This window comes from Fukomys damarensis, unplaced genomic scaffold (assembly GCF_012274545.1).
Source record: "Fukomys damarensis isolate Sample0158 unplaced genomic scaffold, DMR_v1.0_HiC HiC_scaffold_11, whole genome shotgun sequence".
Classification (NCBI taxonomy): domain Eukaryota; kingdom Metazoa; phylum Chordata; class Mammalia; order Rodentia; family Bathyergidae; genus Fukomys; species Fukomys damarensis.
This window is the reverse complement of record NW_022900923.1, coordinates 27,443,314-27,449,313: the sequence shown is the minus strand read 5'-3', so window position 1 is coordinate 27,449,313 and position 6,000 is coordinate 27,443,314. Positions and strand designations below refer to the sequence as shown.

Sequence of the window (6,000 nt, the reverse complement as noted above, 5' to 3'; positions counted from 1 at the left end):
GTGTGTGTGTGTGTGTGTGTGTGTGTGTGTATAATTTTATTTACTTTTTTAGACAGGGTCTCACTCTTTAGCACAGGCTGGCCTTGAAGTCACTATGTAGCCGAGGCTGGCCTCAAACTTGAGGCAATTCTTCTGCCTCAGCCTCCAAAGTGCTAGGATTTCAGTAGTGTGCTACCATGCCTGGCAATATCCCTGTAATTGTATTGCTTTGAATCTTTTGTACACTATTAAAGTTTTCCTTTGAGATAGATTCCTAAGTAAGACTTCCATTTTAATGATGCATAATCTTTTCAGGAATATAATAAGGAAGAATTTATAAATTCACTAATATGTGTAACGAAACTCAGTTGATGACTCTAATCATGCCCTCTCATCTCAGAATAGCAGTTATATTAGGTCTCATCTACTTATTCTACTTCCATTTTTCTAACTCCATATTGTAACTGTTTTTGTTGCTGCCAGTGTAGTAGAGGAATACCATAGCAGATACTTAGGCATCTCGGCCCAGCTCCACCAGGAGTATGAGAACTGTTGTGCTGTCCCCTGTCCAGAGTACACAGTGATACCCTCTGTGGTAAACAGTCTAGTTAGAGACTATCGTACATTTTATCATTTCTTCAATTTCTTTGTTCTTAGTGGTAGAAGGGGTATCACTTAGCTACAGAGAGAATCAAAGAACCATTAATCATAAGTGCAATATTATGAATTACTTTCTGGGCCAGGAGTCATGGCTTTTTTCCCTACAATTAAGAAAGTCTATTTATTTATATGGGCCATTTTAAGCTTCAACCTTGGGGCAGGGGGAGGGAAGAAAAGAAAGACTATCAAAGAAGTGGGAGGAGAACATGACAAAGGCTTTTGTTAGGTCTTTTGTAGCTAAGTCCAAACATTTATATCTAGCATAGTCTGTGCTTTATCATGACTTTCATTTTTTGTTGTTTTGTTTTTTTCTTTTTTAGGAAACAAACAGGCTTGTCCATTGTGCCCTAAGGAAAAATTCAGAGCTTGTAACAGTCATAAGCTTCATCGGCACCTTCAGAATTTACACTGGAAAGTCTCAGTAGAATTTGAAGGTTAGTATTTTTGTGCTTACTAAAAAGTTATATGTATGAAATTCAACATTTGTTTCCAGTTTTGAAATTTTATTATGAAGCATAATCAAACATTTTCAGTTTTAAATTTTGAGAAATAAAATGTCCCACTTTTAATGTATTTAATAAAAGACCATATAATTCTAAAGGCAATAGATACATATGACACAAGTTTAGTTTACAACCAGGCATGGTGCACGTACCTGTGATCCCAGGACTCTGGAAGGCTAAGGCAGAAAGAACACAAACTTGAGACCAGTCAGGGCAACTTAGGGGCTTAGCAAGACCTGTCTCAAAATAAAAAGTTTTAAAAGGCTAAGAATGTGACTCAGTGCAAAGGCTCTGGATTCAGTCTCTAGTACCAGAAAAAAATAAAATAATTTCCTAAGCACCTGTTCTATACTGGGTACTCTTAGAAATCTATGTTGCTTATTGAACAATATTTTAATAAGTTACACATTTAGCCAGGCATGATGATGCATGCCTGTAATACCAGCACTCAGGAGACTGAAGCAGGAGGATCACTGCAAGTTCAACCTGGGCTATGTAATGAGTTCAAGGCCAGTCTGAACTACATAGTGAGATCCTGTCTCAAAAAACATAAATAAATAAAATGAATTAAACATTTCCTTTGTAGTAGAATAACTTCTATTTTACACATATTTTTTAAGGCAAGGTAAATGTAATAAAGCAAGAAAATAAAATAATTGGTATGAATATTAAAAAAAAGCAGATAGCTTTCTGCTTGACAGCTTAAAAAACTACTCTTGTTAAAAAAGTGTTCAGAAAGATGATGGGATATAAGATAAATATTCAGAAATCATAGTCTTTTTCTAGTCTAGATAATGGAAATTAGAAAAAAATTATAATGACAAAATGCAATTTGGGGAAATTAACAAGAGGACACATAAGGAAAAGAATAAAGTTGAAGGACAAACAAATGAGATTTTATCAAAACACTTCCTAGATTCTGAGATAGTGAATTATTACAGCATTTTTGGAAAAATCTGGCACCAATTTAAAATTTAAAACAGAGATCATTCCATCAGGCAGTTTTTCTCCTGTGAGTGCTATAGAAGTAAAAGAATCAGTAGGCAAGGATAGATGTACAAGGGTATCCATTGTACTGTGTACTTTGTGACAAAAAATTGGAATTAAAAAGGATGAAATATAATGCTGCTGTTGAGAAAATATGTTCTGTATATGCTGGGGCTAAATTGGAAATATTTTCATAGAAAACTACTAATGAAAATAGCAATTGCATAGGGAAGATTTCATAATATTCCATTTGAATAAAACCAAAAATGTCTCCCAAAACCCCAAAATATCAATCAAACATGTATATAATTTTAATTGAATATTATCATGTGATACAGAAATTATTAAATAATGGTTGTGGGACACTTCATCCAAACTCAGTGGTGCCTCCACCTACCTTGCAAGCTCAAGGTCCCAAGTTTGATCCCCGTACCAAAAAAAAAAAAGAAAACATAGTGATGCCCCTGTGTAACCCCAGCACTTGGGAGACTGAGAGAGGAATATTAGGAGTTCAAAGTCAGTCTGAGTTACACAGTACATGTAAGGCCAACTTGAACTACATAGTAAGATTCTGTCTCTAAACATGGGGTGGGCCAAGCAGCCTGCTGGCCATAGGTTGGATATACCTGCTAGGTTATATGAACTGGGGTTTCAGGGAGAGGTTGGGGCTAGAGGTATACATTTGGCAGTTGTCAGAGTACAGTAGTACTTAGCCATAAGACTAAATGAGATAACCATAAGTGTACTTTTTGATTAAAAAAAGGCAGTCACACTGTGTTCTGGGATACTTCATATACAAGAGAAATGACTGGATATACGGTATAAGAAGAAATGAGTAGCGCAAGGTCCTGAGTACAATCCCCAGTACCCAAAAAAGAAAAGAGTGATGACCCAGAAGTTAGATGCTATCTTGAGTTGGAGAGACTCAGTCATTATCATTTATCAAAAAAAAAAAAATAGACCTGGGGGATGTAGCTCAGTGGTATCATGCCTGCCTGGCAAGTGCAAGGTCCTGAGTTCAATCCCCAACACAAAAAAAAGGAGACCTGGTTCAAGAGGAATTGATAAGGGCTAGAGATGTAGCTTAGTGGTAAAGCGTTTGCAAGCAAGAGCAAGACCCTACATTCAGTCTCCAGCACTGTAAAAAGAAAAGCAGGTAAGGGATTGATTAAACTTAATTAGTTCTGATGTGTAGCTTTTGAGATTCTAGCCAGGTTAATCATTCATAGATGCTTAATAGGCACTTGGAAATTGGGATCTCAGGGATAATTTATCAATTCATCACCTATAGTTTGGGATTCTTTTCCAGTATTCTTTCCAAATCTTTTGGGGATTCCAAAAAATGAAATTTTTTCCATGGAAAAAATGCACATAGCTGACTCAGACTAAAGAATATCTACATTTTAGGGCATGAGAGTCAGAAAAAGATCTGTAAAGAACATAAAAGATGGGAAGAGAAGCTTAGTATGATTATACCTATACTGAGTATTCAGGAGGCTGAGGCAGGAAGACCATGAATTGGAGGCTACCCTGGGCTATATAGCAAGACCATGTCTCAAAAAAAGGAAGTGAAGCAAAATAGTGTCATGTTATACATGAAGAAAAGACTGTACAGTAACAAATATAGGATGAAGCAAAGATGAAGCCTAGGGGTTAAAGTGGCAAACTATATGGTAAAACTGAGTGCAAGCAGGTTTGATAGTGAATGCCTATGAACCCAGCAACTAGGAAGGCTGAGCAGATAGATCATAATTCAAGGTTAGTCTGGGCAACTTAGCAAGAGCCTGTCTCAAAATAAAAATGAAAGGGTCTGAAGATATAGCCCAGTCCAAGAGCACTTGCATAAAACAACTAATCTAAGATAAAAGACGCAAGAACATCAGAATTCAAACCTAGATCGCTTGTATTTGTTTATATATATTTCATGTATAAACTAAAGCATCACTTAAATATTTATGACATTACAAGTATAAAGTTAACCCAATTCTTAGAAAATAAAATTTGTTTATATTAATATTAGTTGAAAATTCAATGACAGCCAGCCATTCTTCATTCTAGGTTACAGAATGTGCATCTGTCACTTACCGTGTCGACCAGTAAAACCAAACATTATTGGAGAACAGGTAATCAGATATTAGATTTATTTAAATTTTATCTTCTTTAAAGAAAGCACAATTTTTAGTTGCTTGATCTTAGCCAAAAGGCTAAGAAGTGATTCCTGATTTAAAACTAAAATGTGCATATTCAGGAGTGCGGTTTATTTTAAAATTCTGTATCTGAGTGCTTTCAGGGGGTCATAATAGGAAAAATATGAAAAATGTACAGTATAAGCTTTATACTTAACTAACCAGGTTTCTCCTTTCATGGTAATATCGTTTTATATTTTTGTTAAGTAAATAAACCTTTGGATGTGAAAAAGAAATAAAACTAATAAAATAAGGGGGAAATATGAAATGTATAAAAATTATATTGAACTTATTTTATAGTTTTTAATTTTAATTAAATTTTGTGTTCAAAATGAAAACATTTAGTAATTTTGAAATGGGGAATTTAAATAAGAGTAATTTTAAATGAATTTATATATCACAAACATGTACTAATAAATAAGCAATAAGCATACTTTTGTAATCCCAGCTACTTAGGAGGCTGAGGCAAAAGGATCACAAGTTCAAGGCCAGCCTGGGCAACTTAGCAAGACCTTGTCTCCAAATAAAATTTTAAAAAGGGCTGTGGCTGTACCTTGGTGGTAGAGTGCTTGTCTGGCATTGTGAGGCCCTGTGTTCAATTTCAAGTAATGCAAAAAAAATTGAAAACGTAAAAAAGAAAATAAATTTTGATCATGAAATAGGATATCCAGATTTCTCTGAGTTAGTAATATCATTGTATGTTTCAATTTCACATTCATTTGCCCATGTTCTTCCTTTTAAACTTAATTGACAGAATCAAACTTTCAGAAATCTTAATAACTTTACATGTAGATGTGTTTATTTTTGGGATAGAGTTGACCAAAGGGAAGTACAAACTATAAAATGTTTTAGTGACATGCTTCTGAATGCATTTTATCTTGATAAATCCTCATTTAAAATTTTTCTTTTAGGGCACTGAAAACAATAAAGTGATGAGAAGAAAGGATTATTGAGCTGAAAGTGTAATTTAGTTATAAGAGTACTTGCCTAACATGCATGAAGCTCTAGGTTTGATACCCAGCATAACAAAAGAAAATAGCCTTAAGCAGTAGTAACTGCACTGCCCAGCCCATCAACCCAAACCAAAGTTAATTTTAATATAATAACCATAGAAACCATTTGTAATATTCTTGATCATTCTGTACTTTCTGTAAAGTCGCAAGTAAATAGGAGGTAGCAGCAATAAGTAAAAGGCATTAAAACTAGTAAAAAGATAAGGTAATAGTTTTATTCTCAGCTAAATGAGAAATAAGTAATATTTTTTTCTTGGAAAAATAGTCTTATTATTACACCCTTGACATTTAGTAGGATGCTAGAGCTGGCTCAGATTTTCAGAAGTCTTATGAGCTGGTAGTTAAATATGGCCATCCTTAAATATTAAATCATCTAAAATTAAAAAATAAGTTAAAAATAATTAAAAAATAAAAGGTATATTCAAAATTCACCATTTCAAATTACTACATTTTACTATTATCTGTGCCATTATGGTTATTTTATATCTGTTTATATCTGCACATTGTCATTGTTCTGTAATGATGCAATAATTGCACATCTCTGTTCAATCTCACATTCCCTAATTTTAAATTGGTAGTTTGAAATCTATCACAATTGCAGCTTTAAACTGACCTTCATAAAGTATTTCTACCACAGAAATCTGAAAATACCACAATTGAGGACTTTAGTGT

At 34.0% G+C, this 6,000-nt stretch overlaps 1 protein-coding gene across 5 annotated transcripts in view; it reads left to right on the top strand.

The window, feature by feature from the left end:
* Trmt1l (tRNA methyltransferase 1 like) overlaps positions 1-6,000 on the top strand; it is a 42,587-nt gene that overhangs the window by 5,467 nt on the left and 31,120 nt on the right. For all 5 annotated transcript variants that reach the window (XM_019208599.2, XM_019208597.2, XM_033762140.1 and 2 more), the window contains exons 3-4: positions 960-1,073; positions 4,188-4,252. In XM_019208599.2, coding sequence (XP_019064144.1) covers positions 960-1,073; positions 4,188-4,252 — 179 coding nt within the window. The remainder of the gene's footprint in view (positions 1-959; positions 1,074-4,187; positions 4,253-6,000) is intronic.